Raw genomic sequence first — 27,011 nt, 5'->3', positions numbered from 1 at the left:
AATTTCCAAAGCGAAGCACGCGGCGGGTGGGCACCAGCCATGATTTTCTTTTGTACGCCAAACGTCAGGTTTTCCGCACGTCGCGTAGCAGGCCGACGACGCGTTTGCACTAATTGCTCGCAAGAAGGAAGACGAGACGCCGACCTCGGCACTTCTGAGCGCAAAGGAGCAAACGCCCCCTGCTCTGCTTCGCCTGCTCCCACCAAAACACCACAGAGGATTTTCTTACACGTGACACTTTTAACGCTTTCCTCGTTCCCACGTGGGCAAACAAGCGACTTTAAGTTGGAGCTCACCGCGACTTTAAGATTGTCAAAGCCATGTTTTTCTGTTGTTTTTATTGAATATTTGACACAATAAATACAAGTAACCTGAAGCCGAGAGTCTGCGTTTCTTCTTCATCTCATCACGAGGCAGAAATGCAGTCGTAAAAAAATGGCACTTAACTCGAAAGCGTGCTCATGTCTCAAAAGCCCGGCGGCTCCAGCTCGACGTCACGGTCCTAATCGCAACCGTCCTGGTTCTCCAAGATGGGATCTGGGGACAAAAGGTGGCGACGGGCATTGAGGTCCGTCCACGTCACGTCACGCGACGGGCCTCACCTGTCAGCGTGCCGCTGATGTCGGGTGGGGACACGATCAGGACGGCGCCGCCCGGGGTCAACACGGCGGCGTCGGTCGGGGGCGGAGTCAATGGCTAATCAACAACACGTGATAAGGCCAATGACAGCAATATTTGAGCATCGTCTTTTTTCGAAACGCTCTAAAATGACAAGATGGCGCCCGCCCAAACACAATCTCAATAGGTAAGTAGTACAGCGAGATCACGTCGGGCACCTTGTCAGTGAAGCTGTCCGTCATTGGCTCCTCCCTCTTGGTTGCCGCTTTTTCCAAATTTCCCAGGAGAGCAGAAGCGTCGAGATGCTCGTCCTGCCGCCGTCCCTCCGTCTCCACCGGCAGCTCGTCCGAGGCGGCGGCGTCCGCCGCCACCGTCTGGATGATGACGCCGTCGCCGGCGCACAGGCCGTCGGTCTACAAAAGCCAGTGCTTACAACGCGAGCCGCGCGCAAGGTTGACATTGGGACGCACCGCCAGGCCGTGCAGGATGATGTGCTCGTGCGCCGCCGAGGAGGAGGAGCCGGCGGTCAAGGTGAGCGTGCTGTTGTTGGCCAGGCTGAGGGGCAGGCCCTGGTTGGAGGCGCTCTGCAGGAAGTACGTGCCCGGCGTGCCGGTGGGCTGCAGCTGAAACGACTGACGGACAAAGAACATCATGAGATGCGCAGAAAAGAACCCCAAAAAGTTGAACCTTCACTTACCGGAAGAATCTCAAAGGCCTGCAGCGTCCCGCCGTTGAGCGTGATGGTCTCTCCCTCGCCGACGCCGACCGCTGAGTCTGAGGAGTTCGAGGCAAGCGACTGAACGGTCGGAGCTCAGCCAGCGGGCTGCAAGGGCGGCGGCGGCGCCGTCGGGTCTCACCCAAGTGTGCCATCTGCAGCGGGATCTGCAGGGGAATCTGCAGCGCCGCCATGGCGCCGCTTTCCTCCGAGCGGCCCAGGCGCGCCTGGAGCGAGGGGGCGGCGGAGCTCGATCCGCCCGCCGACTGCGAGGACGACATCAACTCGTGGAGGGCCTTCAACAAGACTGCAAATGAGATTAGAGAGTCGGGTCATCCCAACTCTGTCATCACGAGACAAGCTTTTTAATAAAGAGTACTATGTCGTTGATTAGAACTCCCCCCCCCCCCCCCCCCCACATAGCTGATGACAGTTCTCTCTGGCTCGAGGAGGCTTGCAAGAGTGGCGCACCCGGGAATGGGATCTCCTTGTGGTTGGCGACCTGTCTCTTGATGCTCCACCACTTGGAGCGCAGCCACTGGGGCGAACGCACGCTGCTCCAGCCGCCCGCCAGCTCCTCCCACTTGATCTCATTCTCATCCGCCACCTCCAGCTCCAAAATCCTGCCACACGCAACAAAGCACCTCACTCGGGTCCACGGCAAGGACCGCTTCAATGAAGAGCTGTACTTGTGTTCTACTTCCCCCTGGTGGCCACACGATGGAAGCAAAGCCACTCTTGGCGTCATTCCAAACTAGTGTGCAAATGTACCTGCGCGTGAGGCCGAGGTCGTCGTCTTTGGTCCATTCGGTGCCGCCGCTGTGCTTCCAGTTGAGGTAGTTGAGCCACTTGGAGCGACACTGCTTCTCCGAGCGCGTGCCCACCCGGGCCGCCACCGAGGCCCAGGACACGCCCCCCGTCACCGCCGAGCCCGGAGCGCTGGCCGCCATCTCGTACACCACCTGAGCCAGGCGGCGCTCCTCCTCCTCGCTCCACTTGCCTACGCAAACAACTTACTAGCGCCGCGTCGTGGAGGCTCCGAGCGGACGGGCCGGAACCCGACAAAAGGCCCCGGCAGGCCTTTTGCGGCGGCGGCGGCGCACCCGTGTTGCAGGTGTCCTTCAGCAGCCGACAGCGGTCCTTGACGGACGAGGCGCTGCGGCCCAGCGCCGCGCCGATGGTGGCCCAGTCGTTGCCGTGGCGATCCCGCAGCCTGAACATTTCACAGGTTCAAGGGGGACCAAAAACACAACCGAAAAGCTTTCAGGGATGAAGATGACGACTACTCACCCTTTTAGCTTCTCAATCTCTCCTGGCGTGTACCTGACCACACACACACACACACGGACGGACGGACGGCAGAGGCGTGACGTTGGCGCGCGCCTTCCTCACGACGGCCGCGCTGGTCTCACCTGCCGACGTGGTTGCGGTTGTCGTACATGCGCAGGACTCGTCTGTAGACGGCAAAGAGCGGCCTGTTGAGGCCCAGTGCCACCGAGCGGTAAAAGTCTTTGCGCTCTTCTTTGGACATGTCGAAGATGATCTCGGCCGGGTCGTCGATGCCTCGGCCCTGAGGCGCGCGCGCACACGCAAAGATGAACGGGCGTGAGGCCACGCGCCGGAAACGCGGCGGCGAACGCAGAAGGCAACCTTAACGTATTGCTCGATGTTGCTGATGAGAAGGTCAATCTCCTCTTTGGACCACATGCCTTGCTTCCACTTGTGACCTGGAAGCGACGACGAAAAGTAGTGATTTGCCACCCTGTTGCTGTCAAAGTGCCATTTTGTACCTTTGTTGGTGAGCGTGTCTTTGTCCTCTTTGGTGGTGAACCAGGCCTGACTGACGGCAGACACTTCAGCCTTCCCATCGGGCGGCGCGGCGGCGACATCATCGCTGTCGCACAGGACCTTTGCGAGAACACCGCTGTGAGTCGGTCGCGGCCTCGGTCGGGTCTGCGAGTCGCACGACCTTCCACCGACCTGAACGGGAGCCGCACCCTCTCGAGCGCCAGTGTCATTCGCCGCCGCCGTCGTCACGGTGACCTCGAAGCTCTTGCGGCTGTCAGCCACTGAAGTGAGACAAAGGCATCGCGTCACGTTAGCAGGTAAAGAATATTTTCCATCCATTTCATTGCTTCAAAAATGATCATCAGATTGAACAATGATGAAAAGAATGCTTGTCTGCAGCACACGTGCGACATCCTCACTGGCTTCGGCTGAGCGCCTCACTCACCCGGCACGGCGATGAGCGAGAAGGACGCGTCCGAGTCTTGGGCCGATGGGCGCGCTTTCTTTTCCCGGGGCTCGCCCTCGTCATCTGCGCACGACAAGCCACGCGTCGTGAAGCTGAGGATGAGAATGCGGACGGCGACGTACCGTCGGCGGGGCAGTGCAGGATGATGCTGCCGTCGCTGTCCTGCGTCAGCGTCAGCGACTTGAGCGTCTCCATCGGCGCGGCGCCATGCTGCTCCTCTGCTGCCGCCGCCGCCGCCGCCGCCGCGCTCATCGCTCGCCTGTGACCGACCAAAATGTCACATTAACACGCGTGCGAGACGAGACCTTTAAATAACTTTACAGCAAACCCTTAAAAAAAGTTTTTAAAATGTTTCAATATTGATCCATTTATTGAACAGCTTTGTCCTAATTCAATAACAGTATGTGTGATTGTTTAATTTGTATTGAAATATATCAATAACAACTCTTTGGAATACTTTAAAGTGTCTTTCAGAAAGTTTGAGAGATTTTGGAGGAGTTCATTGTGTTTAAAGCGTGAGTGGAGTCCTTTTTACTACTCGGTTCGCGTAACGGGTCAATGGCGCCCTCTGCTGTTTACGCCTGAAACTAACTTTAGTTGGGGGAAAACGACGCCAAACAAATGGAAATGACTCTTTTACATGCCACAAAGTGGCCAATGGTTTTTATTCATCACTTTGTGTACTGCATATGTGCACACGTTTGACTTGATCATGTTGTCTTTTGTGTTTAGCATGAGACGCACACAACGACTGCACAGAACTTGCTACAAATGCACAGTATGCAAAATTGTTGCTGACGCTAAAAGGTAGGTACTGGTGGAGCTGTCGTCTTCAAAGTAAGAAGAAGAAGAAGAAAAAAAGACAAAACAAGACACATTTCCGATGAAAATCGTTAGCATTCACTAGGCTCGCCCGGTCCACCAAAAGAGGAAAAAGCTACAGCGCCATTTTATTGAACAGGGAGCCGTTCATGGCGTCTCGCGTGAACCGAGCTATCTATTTTCCAGGTTGTGTTTCTTTTTGTGTGGCGTGGAACTCCTCCGAGGCTACTCATGCTTTCGCGCGGGGACGAGAAAGTCATTTTTGCCTTTCGAATGAGTTACTTACTTCCTGTTTTTGGTCCGGGAACTTGCTAGTTACCAGGATGAAGATAAGTGCCAGGATGCACGACGTCAAGATGGGGGCCAACGGGTTGCCATTTAGCTCGGATACACGTCTATTTATAGCGAACCCCGCAAATGACCAATTACTGTTAATTGCTACAAATACGATTAAATTATTACGGGGGTGTTTTAATGACAGTGAATACAAATCCCAATACAAGATACGCTTAAACTGTTCACTTACGAAAGACGGTATTTTTGAGCGTATTCGTGAGACATGGCAACCAAGTAGTCCGCACGAAAATGTACTCCCCTGCAAACAAGAGTTTCTCTCGCATTTATACGAATTTAAAAAAAAAATCAATGTCAATATTTGTTTATAGTGTTTTATAATTAATGTATGTCTTTGATTTTAGCGGGGTAGATTTACTAACACCTTTGTGATTTAATCTTGTATGGTTCCGTCGTTGTTTGCAGCGGAATCCAAAGACGTACGGAACGTTCAAGTTACAGAAATCTAATTGTGCACTTTTCTTCCAACCGACTAGGAAATGGAAGAAAAAGCGTTGAAAATGTAAGTCGCAGCACCAACAAATGCAAGCGATATAATATGAGCTCGCACTTAACTTGGTTATTTATTGAACGATCGGCCGTTGGCCTACAGCACGCTCTTCAAGCTGTTTTTGTTTTGCAGCTTAGTGTGCGGGGACGTCGAAGGCAAGCTCGGAGCTCTCTTCAGCAGAGTGCAAAGCATCCAGAAGAAGACTGGACAGTTTGACGTGAGCTGGAGGCGCACCGCACAGTCCGGATCTCAACACAGCATTTGAAGTGTGCGCTTGTTTTGTTGCAGTTACTTCTGTGCGTTGGGGAATTCTTTGCATCGACCCCGGAAGCCGAGGAGGAGTGGCAGCAGTACAAAACTGGAGCAAAGAAAGGTACAAGCAGCACACTTGCACTTGTCGTGAATGTATTTCAGGTCAACCGTTGTGCTCCCTCAGCTCCCATCCACACGTACGTCCTGGGAGCAGGAAGCCAGGAAACGGCCAAGAGGTTCCCCAGTGCAGACGGTTGCGAGCTGGCTGATAACATTACATATTTGGGTCAGAAATAATGTCCTGTCGTACTCCGGCTTTGGGTCTGGGCTCCGACAAACACAACCCTGTGCTCCAGGTCGCCGGGGAGTGTTCACTGGGGTGTCGGGCCTGCAGATCGCCTACGTCAGCGGGCGCGAGGCTCCGCAGGAACCGGCGCCAGCTCACTGCTTCACTCCAAAAGATCTGACGGCCCTGCTGGACCCGCTGTCTGCCGGCGGCCATTTCCGAGGCGTCGACATCCTGCTGACCTCGCAGTGGCCCAGGGGGGTGTGGCACTATGCAAACAACCCGGTAATCAGTCACAAGCACATTCATTTTCCTCTTTAGGGTCGCTTATGAAAAAAATTCCTTTGGCTTTTTCCACCTGCTCATGAAACAGGAAGTCAACACAAAATCCTGCGGAAGCAACTCCATCGCAGACCTGGCTGACAAACTGAAGCCGAGATACCATTTTGCGGCACTAGAAGGCGCTCACTATGAAAGGTTACCATACAGGTGAGGTCGAGCTCAAAAACGTGATGGTTCCTCTTACTGATGATCTTCATTCTGTCCCCCTCTTCAGGAATCACGTGGTCCTGCAGGAAACAGCTCAGCACGTCACTCGCTTCATCGCCTTGGCGACAGTCAACAACATTGCCAAGAAGAAGGTGTGAGGAGGCTTTAGCCCTGCTAAGCTCATTTGAATTTGCTGTCATTATTGGAATGTTTTCAGCTCATGTTGAAATGTGTCCAAAATGGGTTTCGTGTCGGCACAGTACCTGTACGCCTTCAACATCATCCCCATGAAGACGATGGCTCCGTCAGAGCTGGTCAAGCAGCCGCCGGACGTGACAGAGAACCCGTACAGGCGGCTCACCAAAGACAAGGAGACGCTGAAGAGCAGCTTGGGCATCACAGAGGAGGTGCGAGCGCCACCGCGTCACGCTGCCGGCCGGCCGGTCGAACCGGGCCGCGTCAACGGGACTTGTCCGCTTGTCTGCTGTCCAGGCGCCGAGCACCCAGTTCTTCTTTGACCTCAGCGGGGGTGCCGGGGGCGGCGCTCGCGGCCGTGGTGGCAGGAAGAGGCCACTAGAGGGCGACTGGTCAGCACGCAAGCAACCTCGCAAGCAGCGTAGGTCACAGCGGATCGTTCAACTCGCCCCAAAAAGTAGCAAGCCGGCCGGCGTCAAGTGGCCCTAACGCTTTTGTGCAGCTCTCCCCCCCGGCGAGTGCTGGTTCTGCCTGGCGAGTCCTCAGGTGGAGAAACATCTGGTGGTCAGCATCGGGACACACGTGAGTCCCCCGTGGGGGGCGGTTGGCTCTCGCGGCCGACCCGGGGTCTTAACGCCACTTGATGCCGCAGTGCTACCTGGCGCTGGCCAAAGGCGGGCTGAACACAGGGCACGTGCTCATCCTGCCCATCGGACACTACCAGTCCACAGTGGAGCTGGCCTCCGAGGTGCTGCAGGAGATGGACAAGTACAAGGAGGCGCTCAGGAGCTTCTATAAGAGCCGCGGCCAGCGCTGTGTCCTCTTTGAGAGGAACTACAGGAGCCAGCACCTGCAGCTTCAGGTAGTGCACAGAGGAGAGGAGAGGAGCCACTCCTTTCCACCACGTTGGCTCGGTCGGCGACCGGCTCAACGTTTGATCTGTTTTTTTGTGGGCTCAGGTGGTGCCGGTGCCGCTGGAGCGCTGCACCACCGACGACATCAAGGAGGCTTTTGTGCTGCAGGCTCAGGAGCAGCAGATGGAGCTGATGGAGATTCCGCAACACAGCGATCTCAAGCAGGTAATCTGCACCGTCATCCCCCCCCCCCCCCCCCCCCCCTCTGACTCAAAGCCACGCCCCCACCCGTGCACGCAGATTGCCCCGCCCGGCACGCCATACTTCTACGTGGAGCTCGACGCTGGGGATAAGCTCTTCTACCGTATCCGGAGGAATTTCCCGCTACAGTTTGGAAGGTGAGGAGCGCCACCTTGTGGCCGCTCGCTTTCTGCGCCACGTCCGCTTGACCCGGCCGGTTCGTCTGCAGGGAGGTTCTGGCCAGCGAGGCGCTGCTCAACATTCCCACGCGAGCCGACTGGAAGGAGTGCAAACAGAGCCGAGCGGAGGAGGAGGCGGCGTGCGCGCAGCTCAGAGACGCCTTCCAACCGTTCGACTTTGCCTGGGAAGATTAAAGCTTTTTGCTTTTTCCAAAAAGTGTAAATAAAGTCACATTTTCAATACTTGAGTTTGGTTTGGTGCTGACAGCAACCTGTTCCATGACCTCTTTTCACTTCTTTTATTGAATGTAAAATGTTCAACACAAAAAGTTAACATTAACATAAAAAGTTAGTCACAATAAAATTTAAACAGGCTAAATGTTAGCATGTTTGACCGTAAACGCCCGTCAGGAAAGCGAGCAAACTGAAAAGGTTTTTTTGGGCGCTGGGCGCAACGCGGTAGTCGAAAAGTGTGACCTGAACGTTCACCCGCTCGGGTCGCCGCGCGTTCACGCGTCCGAGATGGCCGTCCTGCGTGCGTCCCCGAGCGGCGAGTTAAAAATAGCCTTGGTTACTAAACTGGAGGAGGAAAGGGGGGTATGAGAGGGCGGGCCTAAACAAAGTCTCTGGATCTCTTGATGGCACAGCAGAGCATCATGCTGAAGATCATGCCAAAGATCTGAAAACAAAGGGCCCAGGTGAGTGAGCGGGCCGAGCCGATGCCTGCGTTTGTGCGTCTTCTCACCATGATGACGCCGATGCCGATGCCCACACCGCCTATGATGTGCAGCTTGTTGTTGAAGACCTCCTCGATGGCGGCCGGGCAGCTCTGACAAGTGCGCATTTGAAGAAGAAAAAAAAACCCTCAGTCAGTCAGTCAGTCAGTCAAGCAGTGGCGTTAATACGGCAGGGTTGCGGTTACCGTGGTGATGAGCACCTCCAGCCCCTCCTTCTTGGGGCAGATGTCCTTGGCGGCGTCGATGACCGTGCCGGTGGGCCCGCAGCAGTTCAGCTGAGGATGGCAAATAGCCGCCGTTAAGTCCAGTTTCCTGGACGGCCACGCCTTGATCTTCTTACCCCAAAGTGGATGAGGCGCAGCGTCTCCTTGAGCGCCTCCTGTCGGGTGTCCTTGTAATTGTTGTAGGTCTGCTTGTAGAACTCGGTCACCTCCTCCACCACCCGCCCCGTGTTGGACAGGCCCCAGATGCCCGCCGCCACCTCCGCCGCAAAAATCAGCAGCAGGAACATAAAGAACTGCCCAAAAAAAAGCACAATTTTGCAGGACATGAAAGCAGAGCCAGGTAAAAAGTGTTTTTAACAAACCCCCCACCCCCCCACATACTTGGTAGTAGCCACTACATTTTGACTCGCCAGCAAAAGAAAAACTCACCAATCCCAGCATGCATGGCGACTCCTTGATGGCACCGCAGCAGCCCAGGAAGCCGACCACCATCATCAGCGCGCCAGCCGCGATCAGGATGTACACGCCTGTCGGCACAACACGCACACGCAAGTCAACCGTGTTGGCATGAGTGGAGGCGCTTTAATGATTTGTCGCCCCCTTGTGGCATCTTGGTGCCATGGTGAAAACGATCAACAAAAGGTATTGAACTAAAGACTTGTTTTTTTTATTTTTCCAAGGCCCGGCCAGCAGGTGAATTTAGCGCGGCGTGTTGACGAGCGCCAACGGGCCGAGCAGGGTGACCTCGGTCGCCGCCCCTCCCGCCACGGAGGAGCCTCCACAAAAGGCGCATTCCTGGCCAGGAACAAAGAGCCCGCTGTTTGGCCGCCAGGCGGGGAGCCATGAGGGCGCGCCATGCAACTCCTCACTTGTCAACGCTCATCTTGTCCTCCTGTGACCGCGCTCAATTCGTTTCTTTTTTTAACAGGAATCAAAGCGTGTGAATGCTTAACGTGGAGGATCGAGACTCAGAGGCAGGAAGGAGCCTTCCTGCTTCTTGGCAACTTTTACCGGTGAAGAAGACGGAGGGCGAGTCCTCGCCCTCAAAAAGGCCCGACGTCCTGGTGTCGAAGCGCAGCCATAGTCCCACCGCCAACACGCCCGTGCCGGCCAACTGCGGAACAAGGAGGACACCAATGAGGGCAACAAAAGGAGCGAGGCAAAAAGCGCCAGATTGTCATTTTTCACGTGGCCTGTTGTGCCGTTTGTCATCACAATGAGTCAACGTCTCCCTCCCCAGAAACCAAAAGGCATCGTCGACGTCTCCTCCGCGATGACGACGGGGCTCGAGGGATACGAGTCACCAGGACGACACCCTCATTGCGCCTCGGAGCAGTTATTCCACGCACGTCCAGAGGAAATTGCAAAAGATTTCAGACGTGTGGAATGTTCCATTCAACTTAGAAGTCAAAGTAGCCAAGTCATGAGCTTGCTTCAATTTACGAAGGAGCTTCTGTCATTTAGTGGACGAGCGTGTCCTCGTTCTGAAGCCAAGAGCCGCCATTTGAAGGCAACAGACGAAAGGTGAGGGAGGCCCGTGGTCACGGCAAACGCGCAAGCGGAATGTGAGGAGGCAGGCCGCGCAAGCGGAATGTGAGGAGCCAGGCCGTTCCTGACATGCCGCCATACAAAGACGCACGCAGCCATCGGACTGTGACGCGCACAAGCATTCGGCTCATTTCCCAAAAGTTGACGTACCCAAAAGAGGAAGTTGAAGATAAACACCAGGTACTTGATGCACTGCAGAAAGCCCATGATGACTTTGGTCACGTTCGAGGCGGCAAACTAATCCAAAAGCGGAAACGCTCAAACACTTCTGACGGGACCGAGAGGAGGAGGAGGAGGAAGAGGAGTTGAGTTTCTATGAGAGCCGCGCCCTGCTCTTGCTCACCTGGGAGCTGAGAGGGTGGGCGGGGTTTGCCCTGGGGCGCCAGGTGACGCCAATCAGCACCCTTCATGCGCGCGCGTAAATATTTGGATATGATTTACATTGCGCCACATTTAGATGAGGGAGGGCGTGCGTGCGTGCGTGCGTGCGTGGACCTTTCGCGGTCACAGTGACAATAGCAGCTTTGTTTCTCCCCCAAAATGTCCCCACATTAAAAAAAAAAGAAAAGAAAAAAAGAGTCCTCCCACGTCTGTCCTTCGGCTCAAGGCTTTTGACTCAGCCACACAAATGTGCTGCTGTTTTGTCTGTTGCCAAACAACCGGCCAGTCAACTGATAACAATTTGTATCAGTTGCTTTACGTGTCGGAAAGCAACATGTAAAAACTTGGTCAAACGAACAAATGTAACAAAGTGTTAGCAAGTAACGTTGACATCATATATTGGATGATTCTGTCTTGACTTTTGCTCATCATAGGGCAGGCATTCCAAAAGCAGAACGCAGCAACGCCCAGTGAATAAATACAACTTGATGACAGCCGAATAGCAATGGCGCCCTTCCGTGGACACGAATTGCAATTACACACTAATCATCCGAGAGCTGATGTGCCGACGTCGGGCTGACTGTTGACGACAAAAATAAGTTGCGGAACATCTTTTAAGAGTGTCAATAAAAATTAAAAAGGCAATCTTCGGCACTCCAAAGACAACTTGTGCCAAATAAGTACAAGATTGCACATGCACGATATCAACATTGAGTAATTGAGCCATGATATTTGATTGATGTCTTTGAATTGTGAACTTTTGAGCTGAACGATGAAAGCAAAGGTTTCCACTCACCCAGAAGATAAAGTTGAAGACGAAGAGGGCGTACTTGACGCAAAGCTCCCAACTGCTCAGAGCCGTCATCTTAATTTGCTCCTTCTTGCTCCTGCTCAGCTGACAAAGTGAAGGACGGACGGACGGACGGACGCACAGACTGACGACCGCTGACAGCATCTCGCTGGGCGTGCCTCGGGCTCGGAGACGCTCGGCTTTCTTCGGCTCTCTTCGGAAGCGCTCAACCGCAGCTGGGGCGTTGCAGCCCGAAAAAGCCGACAACAAACAAATACCAACAAATAAACCTGCCCAAAGAGAAAATAGAAAGTCCGGTGAATAATTATCCACAGTATACAAATAGCAGCGCATCTCGTGAAAAAAATACAAAATATTATTTTGCTAGGAAGTCATGCAGCTTTGTGGTGATTTATTTTTGAAGCCATTCTTCTCGACAAATAGTGATGGGCATTTGTCATCGAACCATGTGCGAATAAGTCATCCACATTGCACTTGAATAGTTCGAGTCATTGTGTTGTTCTTGGAACACCTGAAAGATTTTGTGTGCGTGTGGTCGCACAAAAGAGCGAGTGTCCCCGTGGACAAACAACCTTCATGTTGTGCGAGTGTGCGACTGCGCGTTTCCTTTTTTTTTTTTTTTTCTTCTCCTGCCCAAAACAAGTCAGCCTTCATATGCTCACAATGCTTCCCTTCACAGCTCTTCTCACTCTCCGGCGGGGGCGAGAGGACATTTTCGGCGCGTTTCTGCGTTCATGCGGACGACGCAAATGTGCAAGAGCAACACAACAACGTCCCTGTGTTATTGCTCAACTGATACATTATTAGAAAGTCGAGCACGTCACTTAGTCTCCCTCTAGCGGTGACTCCTCAAACTGCAACAATTCAATCAGTATTACAAAAAACAACGATTGGAGCAGAAGTGAAGCACATTAGTTTGTCTGATAATATTGCCACTTTTTATATTGTGCACACCAGCAAATGTTGTCCGTACCAGAAATACGTTTTGTGGCAAAAAAAAAAAAAAAGCAGGCGGAGCTCATCTAAAAATTGGATCACAATGCAACAATTTATGCAGGCAAACCCCAAAAAGGAAGCGTGTTTCTTCCGCCACAGCAACTTGCAAGTGCAACACTGACGGGAGAAGGACTTGTCTAGATTTGAATGCGAGCGTCTCCGAGAATGATGGGGATGCCGAAGGGCCACATTTGTGTGTTTTGCAACTTCTTGTTTTGCGTTAAAAGCTTTCAAAGTATTCATATGGTATTTTGTTGTCAAGCAACACGGTTCAAGTGAGTCGTGGCGCTTGACTTGAAATAAAAGGTGGGCTTTGCTGCCAGGGTGGGTGTGGCAATTCTGAACCGTTTAATGCTTAAAAGTTGCCGTGAAACAAAATGACTTTTCCGCTGCGCTGAGGGCATGTCCAGGTTGAGCGTCTGATATTTTGGGGTTGGCGCCCCCTTGTGGCCATTCACATCCTGGCTTCGGGAACCTGCTGCGAGTAGAGATGTCGCCGTAGAAATGCCAACATCTTGTTCCACGAGTCCTCCTGGGCGTCCGAGTGGGCTTTGCTCCGGCCGCCCCACAGCAGGGTGACTGCACGGGCAGTCGATTGTTTAATATTTAAGCGCAGCGCGTAATATTGCAACGGCTTCATTTTGAGACACGGTCCGAAAGTATTTTGTCTTCGAGTGCGCCCGCTTTGCGCAGCCCTTGAGCTTTTGATGAGCAAGACGTTTGAAGTCAATTACTTTCTCAGAGGAATGCCCCTTGGTGTAAAAACACTACGGCTCGGCATCGCGAGAAATGGGAGGATCCGGAAGAGCCCGGCCGGTCCCGCCTACCCACCTTTGCCCTTCCACATGAAGTTGGTGGCTCGGAAGTGAGGCGAGTAGGGTGGCTCGATCAGGTGTCCCGTGTCGGGGTACTCCAGACGGGTCAGCAGGTGTGCCTTCCCGACCGAGCGCATCATCTGCGCCATCTGACGTGTGCGCCAAAGGTCATGATGCCTTGAAAAGTGCGTGTGTGTGTGTGTGTGTGTGTTTGTGCGTGCACTCACATCCTCTGCATACTCTGCAGCCGGATGATTCTGGTCGTCCTGGCCGATGACCAGCAAGACGGGACAGTTTATTCTCCTCACCTGACAAACAGAATGACAAAGGTTACTCCATCTGTTGTCCAGCAGAGGGTGCTTATCTTTCGACAGGAAGTTGGGTGGGTCGGGGAACTTGCGTCGGTTTTGCGGGACAGGTCGCTGGAGATGGGCAGGGAGATGTCTCGCCAGATGAGATTCTGCTCCTCATCCATCCGCCCCTTGCGAGAGGCCCTGTCGCCACGGTAACCAATCAAAAGTTCAGACGCGTTGGAATGTGTGCGGCTGCGGCGGCACGGGCAACCTACGGGGCTATTGGCTGGTGGACTTTGCTGAGGTGCGTCTTGCGCGGGAAATAATGGCTGCCGCTGATGCAAACGCAGCAGGCGGGCTGCAAGATGTCAAAACGGGACAGCACGTGGAGACAAAAAAAACGGAGCGAGCGAGCGAGCGAGCGCCCGCCCGCTTGCCGGGCAACAACAAAATGGCCGCTTGCACTCACCTTGACGACGGTGCTCTCGGCCGCCATATTGACGGCCACCAAGGCGCCCAGGGAAAGGCCAAATATTCCCACTTTGCGGGGAATGACGGCCGGATGGCGCCGAACCAGCTCAAAGGCCGTCTGACAGACAAGAAAGATTTCAAGCACAGCGTGCGTGCGGTGGGAAAGGGGAGAGCACGTTCTCACCTCAAAGTATTTGAACTCCAGATCGGCGCTCGCCAACTCGCCGGGCGCAAAATACTCCAGCGCAAACGAGACGTAGCCGTGCGACGCCAGCAAGGCCGAGCGATACTCCAGCAGGCCCCCGCCGCCTCCCCACATGTCCAGCAGCCCCGGGAAAGGTCCTGGACCTGAAGCAAGCGGCACGGCGCTCAGCTTCCCGCCACCCGTCCCGGTGTCCCCGCAAATGAAAGTGAGCTAACCTGGCGGGATGAAGAGGGTCCCTCGTACGCCCCCTTCCTTGACCTCCACCCTGCTGACGCCCGGTGCCATGTACCACCTCTCCATCAGATCCTCGGCCAGGGGGCGTCGGTCTCCAAAGTCGCGGTCCACGTGGCCGTCGTACACGGAGATGGTGAAGGCCATGGGGGTGCACACGTTGCGCTTCCGCAGCCTGGCGGGCAGCAAAATATCAGCGAGCGCACGGCGGCACGTTTCCGCCAATGTTTTATTCACCTGAGGCCCGTGCGGCTCCCAGGAACGGGCCGCATGCTCCACAGCAGACCCGTAACTTCTGTTCCTCTGTAAGTTCCGCCTAAGCTCACGTCGTCTGCAACTGGAGGAACAAAAGTCAGCACGAGTTTGATTGCAGAGTTGCCAAGCGGGATGCTTTGGGCCTTTGGCCACGTTTTGGTTACCAGACACGGATCCCGTGGCGTCGCTCACGTAGTGCCCGTAAGCCTCCCAGTAGTCTTTGTCTTCCGACTGGTGCAGGCAGCGCAGGGTCACCGGAGCGCCGGGGGGCAGATTGTCCACCCGCACCCTGATCACCTCATCCACTAGGGCCCGCCTGGGCGCCACCAACAGAATGGGTGGCGGGGCGGCGTGGGACATGGCGGACAATCGTCTGCAAAGGGAGAAGCGTTCGGTACTTTTGAGGATGACACTAAAGAAACACAGTGAAAAAGAAAAACAAGTCTGAAACAAAATTGGAAATTGATCAAATCAAAGTTACACGTTCCCAGACTTCCCGCATCGTCTTGCTGCAAGCACAAAGTCGACCACAACATTCCTCTAGGTCGTTCTTCACAACTGTTTAACGGCCTTTAAGTGTCATTGGGTCATACTGTAAACATTCTAGACTAGTGTCACATTCTATTTTGAAATCGTATACATTGAACTGTTACGTTTTCTTAGTGTTGCCTTCATGTACGGATGCTAGCGTCGGTTTGTTTGGTCTTCCCTCCTGAAGAACGGGTAAAAGCCTACTTTTCCTATCCAAAACAAAACATAGCATGTCTAACACAGTCTCACACACACACACACACACTTGGTTGCAATATTCCCTCTTTCCACTCGAACTCACTTACATTCTAGTTCATTTCGCATTTTCTCTCACTAATGGCCGTAAAGATCGCGTTTATACAGTTGCTGTAAAGACAGCATTTTGGCTAGAGGTTATTACCAGTTGCTTAAAATACTTGCGTCATCATCTCGCTGCAGTTATCAAAAATAACAATTTCCAGAAAGTTGTTAGCAAGTGGTCATCAAAACGAGACGCAGGGAGCGACGCGTGGTGATGACGTCACGGAGTTGGCGCTGAGTTCACAGACCTCACGTGAACAACGACTATCTAACTAAGGAACACGAATAATACCCTTGAACAACAAATGATCTCAACGTGCAACTAGACCAAAAAATACATGGATGACTCAAACACAAATGTACAAAAAAGTACAGGGCGTCAATGAGGACAAATAAGGCGCCTCCAGAGCCCCGTGCAATAATAAGCGCACGAGAAAAGTAAGACCAGTCCCAAAAAGGGTGGGAGAGGTGGTGGTCTTTACAAAATGCCCTAGGTTGTTCTTTACAAAATGCCCTAGGTTGTTCTTTAAAACCGATTCAACTGGTCACACTTACAGACTTACAGCCGGTTGAGGAGATTGTGGACGGCGCGCTCGTTTGTGCGCCTGCTTTCCTGCCTCCTTCAGGTTTGTCGCCACACTTTTGACTTTCACTCACATCTTATATCACTTCGAGCACAATCGGGAGGTTCAAAGTTCACTCCTGAGGCAAGAAAGACGACAGTATCGGGAGATTGGAGCCACCGGAGGGAGGGCATGCATGTTGCTCAAACATTAGACGTCAAGTGAAAAACTAGTTCGATTGTGGACGGACGGACGCCCTGTTCTTCGTCAAAGTGCGTTGACATGCCATCAAAAGTACAGTCAATGAGTAGGCAAGTCAAATCAGTTACCAATTAAGTATGACTAGTGACATTCAGTTGCAAAGGGTAATTATTGTTTTAGTAATTCACTACAAGGCAAGAACGCGCTTGGTTCTATTTGAATTGAGCTTTCTCGGTTACCGTAGGCGCGCCACTTCACTACCGGTAACTACAAGCTAGCTAGCTGTGTTTTGAGTGAGTAATGCAAACACTGCACATGTTGATATCAGCTGATATCAACACTGCACATAAAGAAGGAATCTGATATCAGTGATATCACATGTTTCATTCATTCATTCATTCAGCAGGGGATTCCTTCTTTATGTGCAGTGTTGACATCAGCTGATATGATTTGATTTGAAAGTGCCACACCCGCCCTCACCTCCACCTCCCGATTGGCTGTTTGGTCAGTGACGTCACTCGGACACTCCGTTAGGTGCGCCGCCATTTTCAGACCTGTGTACCTAATAACAGGCCATTTCATTAGGGAAATAGCATGTTCAAAGCTTAACTAAAAATGAAAAATGCCCCAGGCCACTTCATGAGGGAAAATTCATGGTTAAATGTGAACTGAAACTGAGAACGCCTACCAAATGTTCTCAAATGTGCTGCCTTCATGGGCGAGGAACTGAGAGCAATAATGTAATGAGATCTTAGAAATGTTCAAAGGAAAAAATCATGTTTGAAACTCAATATCTGCTGCGTTAGTGACAAGTCCAAAAAAGCAGGAAGACAAATCATGAAAGCCAAAGGTTTTATTGAGGCGGGGTCTTGGGTCACTGGGCTTTGGGGGGCACCCATTCGTGGATCTTCTTGCGTGTTGTGGAGTAGGGCACGTACTGCTGCGAGGTGCCGCTCACGTTGAACTGGTGCACCTCGGCAAGGAATTTCTTAGGCTCGGGCGGGTGCGTGGTGGGGGGGTCGTCTGTCATGCAGTGGAGCCAGCGATGCCTGGGGGGGGGGGGGGGGGGGGGGGGGCAATATAAGACTACGATAGCGCCATTGCAATTTTGGAGCTTTTCAGAAAAGAAAAATCAGATCTTAAAACTGAAAGAATAAGACATTTCATCACAATTGGATTGTTCTTTATAAAGATACCAATGAGTTTTTTTTTATATGTGTGAAAATGTGGCTAAATGACAAAAAGAAAAAAGACTGACGTACCATTCAGCAGGTACCATGCTGCCATCCACCTCCCACAAAGTGTTCTTTCCATTCATCTGAGTGGTGTAGATCACCCAGCGATGACGTCCTGTAAGAATTTGGAGGCAGGGAGCTTTAATGCAGGGCCCTCACGAGACCACTTGGAGAACCAGTGGGTCAAATAACACTGAAAACAAACATCGTTTTCCATATAAAATGATCGCGTTCTTACCAAAGAAGTAGTGCTTCGAATCCTCGTAATATTTGTTGCCATATTTGTCGACACCAATGAGGGCTCCTGTCTTCACGTCGTTGACCCTGTCATAAACAAACGTTCAAAGTTGCCGTTAATTCGACTTTTTGGAAGAAGAATTCGAACGCAAACTCGGCTGGCTAGCGACATGCTAACTTAGCTTGGCAACATTTGCGCGGCTCCAGTCAGTGTTGATGATCCTATTTGGTCCCCAGTTGTCCCAAATAAAAGCGTCCGGATAATTCGTTTAACTCACCTGAAAAGTTGAAGAAGAAACCCTCGAACACCGCCGTGACCTCCCAGTTGTCCCAAAGCCCTTCGGACAATGTTGACGTACTGCGCCATCTTGGGACAGAACTATTTGGGAAACGGAGCGATAGTCCCACGTAGTAAAAGGTCCGGGTAGCAACAAGCAAAACTAATCATTTGGTCTCTATAATTTGTGATTGAAAATTAGACACATTAACCAAACCCATATTTCATTACAAGCTAGTATTGTATAATTGGTGTTTGGTAGGAGACTCCATCTCCGCACGTTGTATCATAAAATAGTCAATTATAACGTCCAGACTCATTGAGAAAGGAACCGTAGTTTATCGTAGAAAAGTCTCCCGACTGTTACAAACGCAGCAAATAAATCTTTCCGTATGGACTTGTGACGTTAAAACACATCAAGCCAAAAGTAGACCTAGATTTATTATTAAAAACTGTTGCCTGACAGTTTATTATGATTGTTCTGTAGGAGACTCTACCTCCACACAAGCGTTACTAAAAAAAATAGTCACTGATAATGTACAATCACAAGCAAACACTTGCTTCCAACATAAACCCTGACAAGTTCAAACCAGATCGACAAGAAGGAATCAAGAGTTGCAATGACAACTTGAAGCAGAAAGTGGACAGAAAAAAGTTGTGCGGGTCATTCAAACTTGGAGGAGGCAGGTTAGGGCAGAAAATACTCGAACAATGGTGTCTTTGAATGTTTCACTGGTACAAAAATGTACTGTACAAAACAATCAATTGTTTTGTTTGGGGGGGGGGGGGGAGAAGGTCCTGTGCAACCGCATACCCCTCCCCTAATTAAAAGAAAAACTCAGCAGACCCTGGCCTGGCCTGCTTCTCCATACATGATCAATATCAGCGCTAGGCTGCTTTTTAAAAATGTCAACGTTGCTCTATTCTATACAAAATATTACTCACGGATCAATTCCGAGTCTGCCATCAACATTTCGGAGAGTAATAGGTTTCGTGATACACTTCCAGTTTTGTCCAGGACCACGTTGTAGGAAAATAGAAGAATAGCTCTTCTTGCAACTTCCTCTTACTTGACCTGCTTGAATTTCCCACCACCTAGTTTGCCCCATCATTTCCTTTGACTAAGCAGATCCGTACCGGGGCTTTCCTGGTGGGCAATCGTCCACTTCCACGCACATTCTTTGGCATTCGGGCCGCAGCTAGCTGCAGCATCAGACGGAAAAGAAGAAAAAGCTCCCATTCATTTTTTTGTTTTTTGAAATGCCACGCCAATGGGTCTCCCATCTCCTACTGGAAGCGGCGTGCGTGCCTTCCCGGTTGGCCGTGTGCTGGCTCATCACTGCTCGAGGATCATGGCCTCTTGAAAGGCTTCAATCCACCTGGAAGAAAAGAGCAGCAGGTCACAAGGAGGTTGGCGTGGATTGCGCGCCAGGCGCGGTTTGACCTCCGTGCGGTGGGGATGTCGTCGGCTCTGAAGATGTAGAAGAGCGTATTTTTATGGTAGAGCTTGAACTGCAGCTTCTGCGCCGGCCCGTTCTTTTCCTCCCGAAGGAAGAAGCCCAGCAGCGGCTGGCTCTCCAGCGCCGCCACATCCTGAGGGAGAGGAGGAAGACCGCAACGTGGACGCCAGAAGACGACGGCTGGCCGGGGCCGCCGGCGCCACTTACCTCGCTGGCGGCGTACGTGTACAGGACTTTGTTCTTGATGACAAACCACAGCCGCTTCCACTGCTTCTTGTTGCCCTTGGACCTGCTCAAGTAGCCGCTCATGGAGGAGTTTTCCGTGTTGGCTGACACCTGGGAAGAGAGCCCGGCGGGTCACGCCGCTGCTTATCTTGCCTCACCTCTCGCTCGCTCGCTCTCTCACTCGCCTCTTTTAACGCAGCTGGGATCTTTTTCTGTTTCCTGGTGAAGGAGAACGCTCCGGATTTGATGGGAGACGCCGACGACGAGGCGCGGCGGTCGTCTGGGGAGGAAAAATAAATAAATAAAAAATGTGACATGGCCATCCAAAGACACTAAGACACATGTACTCACTGTTCTCCTGCAGTTTGGCAAAACAGTGGTCACACACGCGTGCCGGCTGGTTCTTCAAGTACTCCAGGTAATACTTGTTGGCTGAGCAGGCTTGGCACACCACCTGTGGGAACGACACCAGATGAGGCGGGCGGGTCGCGCGGCGCGGCGCGGTCGAGGCCAGCCGCGGTCGAGGTCAGCCGCGAGGTCAGGGCACCTTCCCGCAGGCGCGACAGTGATGGCGCCGCCAGGTGAGGGTGAACTCGCAGGTGCAGATCATGCACATGGTGGCCCTCAGGTCGGGGATCCAGATGGGAGCCTTGGAGCCCAAGGGGGCGCCGCTGTCTGGCGAGTCGTCACCCTGCGCCATCACGGAGGGTCAGCTTCAAAAATGCCCTCCCGCCCCCCCCACCGCGAGCCTCACCTCCTCCTGGCTGCGACTGGACGTGAAGCTGATCTTCTTCTTGGCGTGGTCGCGGATGGCTTTGGCGATGGCCTCCAGCCACTCGTCTCGCTCCGTCGCCGAGCTGGAGGCAGAAAAGCGGCACGCTAAAAACGCAAGCGCCTCCCTCCACGTCGTCGCGCCTCACGAGTCAGAGTGTCGCTGACCGACCTCGCGGACAGGATGAAGGAGCGCTCCACGCTCTCGATGTTCAGCTCGTTCTGGTAGGCCTCCTGGCTGGGCTTGCTGACCTGCGGGCGCGTCCGCTCACAATCACAAGCGGCGGCACGGACGACCGTCTGTCCGTTTGTCATCTTACCTTCATGCCGGCGAGGGAGAGCACGCAGTTGAGTTTGTACTGGGCCGACTGGACGGGCGTGGTGTACATGAGCGCGTCGTTGAACTGGACGCACACGACGGCTGAGTCAAGACGGCTCGCGAAAAGACGGCCAAAGCAAAGGGGCACTCACCAAGAAGAACATCCGCGGCTGCATGACCTTTCTGGAGAGCTTCATGAGCGTTCCCTCCTTCAGGAACACCTGCGGGAAGCCGTCGGGTCGGGACTCAACTGGCGTGGTGGCGTTGCCGATGGAGAAACGAGTGGGGGGAGTGTCTTACCCTGCCCGGCTGAACGATCTCTTGGTGGCCGTTCAGACTGTACTGGATCTGCATCAGCTTCTGGAAGTTATCCTGGAAGAATGAAATGCAAACGCCACGGCGATGAGAAGCGAGACTAGAAATGTCCGGCGGAGCGTGTGGGCTGGCAGACGTCTCACCCCTTGTTTCATGATGTCGTTGGCGTGGTTGGCCACTTCCTTGACGATGCTCAGGGCGGCTGCGCGGACGGACAAAAGCGCTTGTTTTTAAGACGCCTCCATCGTGCTGCGTTGTCTTCTCGCTCACCTTCTGTGTCCTTGTAGTCCTCAGAGTCCCGAGGCAGATTCTTCAAATAATCTAGAAAAGGGCAGAGAGGTGACATTCTTGTCGCTGTCCACTAGAGGGCAGCATAAGACAAGTTCTGATGCCTAATCTCGGTCCATGCTGGGTTGACTTTTATTTGATTCTGTGACTGATCTAAATAAAAGCTCCGGGTTATAAGAACAGACATTTGCTATGGAGCCGTTGGGATGTTGTTGCAAATGCGGAATCTCCTTTCTGCACAATCTGTGTGCTCCAGAACCCACCTGTGAGCAGCAGTTGGTACTGGGGGATCCTCTGGACAGGCTTGAGCAGGTAGTGCTTGAGGGCAAGGCTGGCACATCTGCCGCTGGTCTGCAGCCAAACAACAAGCGTCAACGGGCGGGCCTGATGCCAGACGACGACGTTACCTCAAAGTCTTGCACCACGGCGGCAAAGCCCGGGTTTTTGCGGCACTGCTCGTCCAAAAGCGCCACGTTGTTGTCGAACTGGCGGATGTACGTGGAGTACATCTTCAGGTAGGGCCCCTTCTGCACAAAGACGTCGGCCAGGCGCTGGTGCTCGCTCCTGCAAAGCCAGGACGGTGAAGGCTCGAGTCCGATCGGGCGATCGGTAGGGGGGGGCGAGCACGTACCAGTGCGCCACTCTCTCCTCCAGCTCCCTCAGCAGGTCCTTGTTGAGCTGGTAGAGCTGAGGCAGGTAGTAGAGGACCTGGCTGAGGACGCGCTCGTCCACCACCGGCTTGCCGTTCTGACGCGTGGCCTTGGCGACGGTGTCCCGAAAGTCCTGAGGCGGAAAACCCAGGCTGGGTCCGACACGGATGCACGCGCTGGAGTCGGTCGGCGCCCTCGGCCAGGAAGGAAGCGGCGAGGTCGCTGACTAAACCTTTTCGCTTCTGGCCAACTCAAACACCGGCGCGAGCGCTCGGCCGCATTTCCAAACCTTGGAGCTCTCGTGGCTCGCTTCCAAACGGCCGCCATCTTATTACGTAATCTGATCTTTGCTTTGCCGGCACACCCGCGGGACCGTCCGAAACATTCGAGTGGCACGTCGGCTGAATGGCCGGCCGCAAGAATGCGCAAAGAATGCGTTGCATGGGTGTGTGCGTGCGTGCACAGAGGTCAGCTCAGTGGCAGGAGGAAGCAGCTGCTGCGTCCACGCGCGGAAAAGAATACGACTTGACCCGATTTCTTGGACAGAACGCCCACACACACACACAGGATGGCACTTCAGGTCATGTGACACTTACGATGTGAAGAAGCTTGAGGACATCCACAAACCTGCGGCGGGAAAGAAAATCATTTGGCACAAATGACCTTTTGTTTCTGTGCACCGAGCGAGCGCACGGACTCACACTTTCTCGGAGCTCATGATCTCTTGGGCGATGTGCGCCACCTTCTTGCGCTTGCTCTCGTCCTCCAGCTGCGAGAAAGAGACCGGCATCTGGTTTGCGGTGACGAGGGGGGGGGGGGGGGGGCGAGGTGCTCACCTGTCGGTCCGCCGGGTCCACGTGCTCCTTGCTGGAGGACGAGCTGTTGTCCTCCTCCTCCTCCTCGTCCCAACTGCGAGCCCCCTCGTCGTCGTCCGAGTGGATGTCCCTCCTCTGCCGGTGGCTGCGCGTGGGAAAATAGCACGGGTGTCAAAAAGGAGCATTGTGCGTGCCAAGGCGGCTGCAAGCACGGACACGTGTCGGCCTCTGATGTTTTCATGCGCTTTCTGCTCAAGCTGAACCGTCTGAGCCCTCAGCTCTGCTCCCGGCCCAACACAAATGTCGTTTTCTGTCAACCTGGTTCCTTGGACCTGAACAAAACATCCCAAACAAATGAAGAGCAAAAGATGTGGAACAAACAAGGTCCCTCCCCAGAGGACGTTTCTTTTTCTCGTGCGTGGTTTGAAAACATGTTGCTCCTCTGCTCTCCCGGAGTGCAAAGCGTGTGGTGAAAAGCTCACGTTTTCTCTTCAAGTCAAGGAGAAGTGAGAGAGGGTGGAAAAAAAAAAAAAAAAAGTCAAGCCTAGAGGTTAAACACAGAGCGAGGAAGGCCAGCCTGAGTAGGAGGAGGTAGGCAGGCAGGCAGGCAGGCAGGCAGGCAGGCTTTTGGTTGGCGCACATTTCTTTTCCCACTTGCGTGTGGCGTTTTTTCAAACATTTCCTGCCCGGCAGACTGAAAATAACCCACAGGAAGAGCGCAAGGCCGAGCCACAGCACGTCGACGCGCTGCCAACGTTTGACGCGCCGCTGACTCGTGCTGATGTCACCTGTCGCCGCCCGGAGAGCGCGGAGCACCTGGGGTGGGGGGAGGGCAGGGGAGGGGCCGGACTATGCTTAGCAATACAGATGATTCGGAGAAGAAGTGAGCTCAGCTCAGGCTCAAAATTCACACTGACTGAGGAAAACAAATAGTCCTTCCTACTTTTTGTGTCATTCTTGCAATGTGAAATGAAAAGCTCATGTGGACTGAATCCCACCTAAGGCCGTGGTCCTCGCGGAAGCCGTGGTAGGGGTCCTGCGCCTCGTAGACGTCCGAGTCGTCGCCGTCCTGCGACCAGCCCGCTCCGCCGCCGTGGAAGGGCAGGTTCATGTACTCCGGGATCTCCTCGTACAGAGGCACGTTCTCGTACTCGGCGCTCCCGTCGTCGTCGTCGTCGATGCCGACCTCGCCGACCTCGCCGATGCCGACCTCGCCGATGCAGCTGTTGGGCCGCTGCGCCCGCTTGAACTCGCCATCGGTGCCGTCCAGCGGGTGGCCTCCCTTGGCCAGCAGCTTGGGCAGCATCTTGACAGACACGCGCAGCTCCAGAAGCTTCCGGAAGGAGAGGCTCCGCTTGTTGGGGTCCACACGGGTGGCCAGGTCAGCGGCGGAGAAGGACTTGGCTCGCTGCTTGCTCCCCAAAGCGGGCGCCCGACTTTTGGGCGGCACGCTGCTCCTGGTGGGCATCTGGCGGCTGAAGAAGGTCACGCACGGCCGGGCAAAGCGCCAGGAAGCTTTCTCCTGGGGGGGCGCGGGCAGCTCCCTCATGGGACCGTGAGGAGGCGGCGGCGGCGGCGGGCAGACGGAAGGCGGCGGCGGGGCGGGCAGGCTGTGCCTCTGAGGTTTCCGGGGCGGCGGCCTCGCCGGTCGCCGCTCCTCAGCCGAGCAAGGCTTCTTGGCGTGCAGCATGGGCGGCGGGCAGCCCAGTTTGACCTGCTTGGGGAGGCTGTGGGTGACGGGATAGCGCTTGAAATCGCCGTAGCCGTCTTCCTCCTCCTCGCCGCCACCGTGCTCCTCGCCCACTCGCTCGCCCGCAAGGTGAGGCTGGGAGAGCAGGCTGAGTGAATGGGAGGCGACCTTGTTGAGTCTTGCACAGGTCCGCTGCATTCTGTAGAGGCGAGGGGAAAGGGAGGTCTGGCGGCGAGGTGGCACCGGGGCGCCCGCTACCGGGGCGCCGGCTACCGGGGCGCCGGCTACCGGAGCGCCCGGCTCGCCAACTGACTCCTCTCTCAGGTCGTCCAGCTCCTGAGGAGGATCCTGAGCCGCCGCGCCTTCCACGCCGTCCTGCCTCACCAGGGCGGGCTTCTTACGCCTGCGAGGATGCGGGACGGGGAGGGGCTTACTCGGGGGCGCGGGAACCGAGGAGTCGCCCTGAAAACGGCTGCTGCACTCCGAAGGTGGACAGGAGGCAACGATGCTGCCTGCAACATCACAGCCGATGGGCGCAGGCCTCGCCGAGTCAGCTTCAGTCCCGTTCCCCTCTTTGTCCACGTGTCTCTGAGGCTTGGCCCGAGGTCTTTTGCTCACCCCCTCGCACAAACATTCCTCCGGTCCGGTGGTCGGCGTTCCTTCGAGATCCCCGTTCCTGAGCCCGTGCACGCCATTCTCCACACGTTGGCAGCGGTCCCGCAGCCCGCAGGCGCACGTGGGAATGACATAGTCCGATTCACGCTCCGATAAAATCCCATTTGCGGTGTTGAGCAGCGAGAGGCTGTCCTCGGGAAGATCCTGCCCAGGAGGAGATAAGATAAGGTGAGCTTTGGGAAGCGGCGAGGCGGCGGCGGGGGGGAGAGGGCCTGTGGATTTTGGGATGCAGGGCTTCGGGGCGAGGGCCGGCTTTGTCCTTTTGAGAGTGGCGGGGGAAGGCTGGGAGGAAACGGGGGGGGTCGTGCTGAGCGGGCCTGGTTTGGGGGCGATGGGAGGGAGTTTGGCCACGACGGGAAGTTTAGGTTTGGGAGCTAATGGAGGCTTCTTCACACCTGCATGTACACAACACAAGACAAGAGTCAAAACACGCACGCACGCACGCACGAACACATTCTACTTCCTGCCTTTCCTAAATATCAGCAGAGATGGACTTACAAGCAAAGTTCAACGGGGGAGTAATGCGTGAAATACATCATGCGTCACCGTTTGAATGGAAGAGCTGGGAGTAGTGACTGACTCACTGAACCTGTGGCAAAATTCCACGCAGTTACGTTGCAACTGCATCCTGCGGTGAACTTTGGAAAAGGTCAATGACCACAAACGAAAAATGACACCCAACTCCGTTGGCAATCTGGCTGATCCTGACACAAACATATTTTGAACCCAAAATGAATGTTTCACACTTGTGTTTTGGATTCTGCCAACACATGCATGTGGTAGAAATTTGCTGTTTTTAACGACCTGCCTTTATTAACTCAGGTTTGAAAAGATGTTTGAGTCCTGCTGTTAAAGTTGACCTCAATGCGAAGCACCACACGCCGAAATCCTCCAATTGTGACGACCGTGCCACCAAAGCCTCACAAATACTTGACGACAAGCCACGGGCGAGAAGATACAATTTTGCATAGTTTCTGAACGGAGTTTGGCCAGACTCGTCAAAATGAAGCGTCAGGTCATGCGACAAACAAACAAACACTATCTCCGATGACGCAGAATCCACGCGAGGGACAACATCTATTGAAGCAAAGCTTTACGAGGGAGGGACGTTAATGTCGCATTATTTGGAGGTGTAGCATCAGCAGCAGGACAGATGTCTAAAAGACAAAGACGTTTTGACCATCTCCAGCTACAAGTGAGCCATTCAAACGGAAAGCGACTTGGATTGTACTATTACGAGGCTCATTGTAGACGTGTAGTGTGTTCTATTGTACTACTTATGTGGAGGCGTTTTTTTCTTCTTCAGGAAAGCTGTAATTAAGTGGTGTAAAAAAAAAAAAAAAAAAATCAGTGGATGGTAACTTCGGAAAGTCGTTTTACAAGACGCTGCATTGACCATGAGCATTTGACCTTCAAGTACATGTTGCTAATTTGCAGTTACCCCCCAAGAAACAAACCTGTGCTCATGACTCCCAACTTGTTGCTGCTGTTTTCTCCATGAGGAACGTAAATTCACTTTCAATGGAAGCGCGACAAGGTCTTGGTTTTTTCCTGCCTCCACAACATTGTCACTTGGAAATCCAGTGCGGGGAGCTAAAAGAAACCACGGAGCGTCGCTCTTAAGCCTTATCTCGCTCGCACATCCACCGGTAACGACGTTATCCTTGTTGCTTTTTCCATTTTCTCCCAAAGTTTTTCGGCTTCGGCAAAGTTTGTCGGTTATGTAAAGCTTGAAGCACTGTGA

The 27,011-nt window shown here is 53.7% G+C and overlaps 7 protein-coding genes across 26 annotated transcripts in view; 2 read left to right on the top strand and 5 right to left on the bottom strand.

The window, feature by feature from the left end:
* LOC119116923 (protein NLRC5-like) overlaps nt 1-27,011 on the top strand; it is a 138,789-nt gene that overhangs the window by 45,835 nt on the left and 65,943 nt on the right. The gene's annotated exons all lie outside the window — the stretch shown is intronic.
* dmtf1 (cyclin D binding myb-like transcription factor 1) lies at nt 53-4,780 on the bottom strand. Of its 2 annotated transcripts, XM_037242770.1 has the most exons (17): nt 4,696-4,779; nt 3,710-3,846; nt 3,567-3,650; nt 3,314-3,402; nt 3,124-3,241; nt 2,984-3,060; nt 2,746-2,903; nt 2,624-2,656; nt 2,437-2,546; nt 2,105-2,333; nt 1,805-1,956; nt 1,476-1,640; nt 1,316-1,392; nt 1,089-1,250; nt 837-1,031; nt 603-696; nt 53-537 (listed from the first exon to the last, which is right to left on the bottom strand). In XM_037242770.1, exons 2-17 carry the CDS (start codon nt 3,837-3,839, stop codon nt 503-505), a joined length of 1,908 nt encoding a protein of 635 aa, XP_037098665.1. In that variant the 5' UTR covers nt 3,840-3,846; nt 4,696-4,779; the 3' UTR covers nt 53-502. The 2 variants fall into 2 exon arrangements, with proteins under 2 accessions (XP_037098665.1, XP_037098666.1); XM_037242771.1 differs by lacking the exon at nt 3,567-3,650 and having other exon boundaries at nt 4,696-4,780.
* LOC119116955 (peroxisomal succinyl-coenzyme A thioesterase-like) lies at nt 1,163-15,088 on the bottom strand. 2 transcript variants are annotated; one of them, XM_037242810.1, is made up of 12 exons: nt 14,880-15,088; nt 14,698-14,797; nt 14,445-14,635; nt 14,209-14,372; nt 14,023-14,142; nt 13,829-13,911; nt 13,661-13,754; nt 13,488-13,568; nt 13,277-13,409; nt 12,882-13,024; nt 10,772-10,776; nt 1,163-1,173 (listed from the first exon to the last, which is right to left on the bottom strand). In XM_037242810.1, exons 1-10 carry the CDS (start codon nt 15,073-15,075, stop codon nt 12,900-12,902), a joined length of 1,287 nt encoding a protein of 428 aa, XP_037098705.1. In that variant the 5' UTR covers nt 15,076-15,088; the 3' UTR covers nt 1,163-1,173; nt 10,772-10,776; nt 12,882-12,899. The 2 variants fall into 2 exon arrangements, with proteins under 2 accessions (XP_037098705.1, XP_037098704.1); XM_037242809.1 differs by lacking the exons at nt 1,163-1,173; nt 10,772-10,776 and having other exon boundaries at nt 12,046-13,024.
* On the top strand, nt 5,085-7,991 carry cwf19l1 (CWF19 like cell cycle control factor 1). Its single transcript, XM_037242802.1, has 14 exons — nt 5,085-5,265; nt 5,386-5,470; nt 5,542-5,626; nt 5,690-5,791; nt 5,862-6,076; nt 6,165-6,280; nt 6,348-6,432; nt 6,541-6,688; nt 6,771-6,896; nt 6,978-7,057; nt 7,128-7,337; nt 7,435-7,554; nt 7,630-7,727; nt 7,799-7,991. Exons 1-14 carry the CDS (start codon nt 5,243-5,245, stop codon nt 7,941-7,943), a joined length of 1,638 nt encoding a protein of 545 aa, XP_037098697.1. The 5' UTR covers nt 5,085-5,242; the 3' UTR covers nt 7,944-7,991.
* Nucleotides 8,036-10,556, bottom strand: cd9b (CD9 molecule b). The gene is made up of 7 exons (XM_037242847.1): nt 10,408-10,556; nt 9,721-9,823; nt 9,139-9,236; nt 8,826-9,002; nt 8,671-8,760; nt 8,494-8,577; nt 8,036-8,427 (listed from the first exon to the last, which is right to left on the bottom strand). The coding sequence occupies exons 1-7, from the start codon at nt 10,462-10,464 to the stop codon at nt 8,362-8,364; spliced, it is 675 nt and encodes a 224-aa protein (XP_037098742.1). The 5' UTR covers nt 10,465-10,556; the 3' UTR covers nt 8,036-8,361.
* On the bottom strand, nt 17,146-18,211 carry ndufa12 (NADH:ubiquinone oxidoreductase subunit A12). The gene is made up of 4 exons (XM_037242853.1): nt 18,061-18,211; nt 17,784-17,869; nt 17,573-17,660; nt 17,146-17,359 (listed from the first exon to the last, which is right to left on the bottom strand). Exons 1-4 carry the CDS (start codon nt 18,147-18,149, stop codon nt 17,185-17,187), a joined length of 438 nt encoding a protein of 145 aa, XP_037098748.1. The 5' UTR covers nt 18,150-18,211; the 3' UTR covers nt 17,146-17,184.
* Nucleotides 18,481-26,997, bottom strand: fgd6 (FYVE, RhoGEF and PH domain containing 6). 2 transcript variants are annotated; one of them, XM_037242736.1, is made up of 22 exons: nt 26,725-26,997; nt 24,884-25,662; nt 23,901-24,853; nt 22,924-23,047; nt 22,789-22,856; nt 22,684-22,714; nt 22,069-22,220; nt 21,845-22,001; nt 21,701-21,788; nt 21,420-21,470; nt 21,293-21,351; nt 21,135-21,206; nt 20,987-21,055; nt 20,836-20,919; nt 20,688-20,767; nt 20,499-20,601; nt 20,292-20,435; nt 20,096-20,198; nt 19,930-20,024; nt 19,727-19,855; nt 19,504-19,652; nt 18,481-19,438 (listed from the first exon to the last, which is right to left on the bottom strand). In XM_037242736.1, the coding sequence occupies exons 1-22, from the start codon at nt 26,732-26,734 to the stop codon at nt 19,396-19,398; spliced, it is 3,543 nt and encodes a 1,180-aa protein (XP_037098631.1). In that variant the 5' UTR covers nt 26,735-26,997; the 3' UTR covers nt 18,481-19,395. The 2 variants fall into 2 exon arrangements, with proteins under 2 accessions (XP_037098631.1, XP_037098630.1); XM_037242735.1 differs by having other exon boundaries at nt 23,901-25,662.

The sequence above is a fragment of the Syngnathus acus genome, chromosome 23, assembly GCF_901709675.1.
Source record: "Syngnathus acus chromosome 23, fSynAcu1.2, whole genome shotgun sequence".
Classification (NCBI taxonomy): domain Eukaryota; kingdom Metazoa; phylum Chordata; class Actinopteri; order Syngnathiformes; family Syngnathidae; genus Syngnathus; species Syngnathus acus.
The sequence above is the reverse complement of the archived record's forward strand: the minus strand, read 5'-3'. Positions and strand labels throughout refer to the sequence as shown.